Genomic DNA, 558 nt, shown 5'->3' with positions numbered 1-558 from the left:
CTGTGGGTCACACCATGGGGCACAGTGATGCACACACCATGGGACACGCTGTGGGTCACACCTTGGGGCACAGCGATGCCCACGCCATGGGACACCCCATGCGGGAAGCCTTTGCCCCCTGATGCCCCCACGCTGCCCCGCCACCAGGGTACCGCTGCTTCAAGGCCATCATGTTCCTCTCGGGGCTGCTGCTGGGCTCGGGCGTCATCTTCGCGCTGTGCTACAAGGAGCAGGTGCTGGAGACGCAGCTGAGCGTGGAGGCGAGCGCGGGCATCGCGCTGGGCATCGGGGCGCTCTGCGGGCTCGTCACCCTGCTGCTGCGCAGCGTGGGGCTCTTCGCCACGGGGCTGCAGCTGGGGCTGCTGCTGGCGGCGGCGGCGCTGCTGGCGGCCGAGCCGCTGGGGCGGCCGCAGAGCGCGTGGGTGCCGGCGGGCGCGCTCGTGGCGTGCGCCGACTACGCGCTCGAGGCGCTGGCGCTCGTGCTGTACGTGTCGGAGCGCCTGCGGCTGGCGCCGCCGCGGCCGCTCTGCTGGCCCGCGTGGGCCCTGCTGGCCGCCT

At 73.1% G+C, this 558-nt stretch overlaps 1 protein-coding gene across 1 annotated transcript in view; it reads left to right on the top strand.

The window, feature by feature from the left end:
* LOC112955599 (transmembrane protein 198-like) overlaps window positions 1-558 on the top strand; it is a 2,481-nt gene that overhangs the window by 781 nt on the left and 1,142 nt on the right. The window contains exon 2 of the mRNA XM_026048924.1: window positions 148-542. Within this exon, the coding sequence (XP_025904709.1) occupies window positions 148-542 (395 nt within the window). The remainder of the gene's footprint in view (window positions 1-147; window positions 543-558) is intronic.

Source organism: Nothoprocta perdicaria, unplaced genomic scaffold (assembly GCF_003342845.1).
Source record: "Nothoprocta perdicaria isolate Ctin4 unplaced genomic scaffold, notPer1 scaffold_583, whole genome shotgun sequence".
NCBI lineage: Eukaryota > Metazoa > Chordata > Aves > Tinamiformes > Tinamidae > Nothoprocta > Nothoprocta perdicaria.
This window is presented reverse-complemented; position numbering and strand designations above follow the sequence as displayed.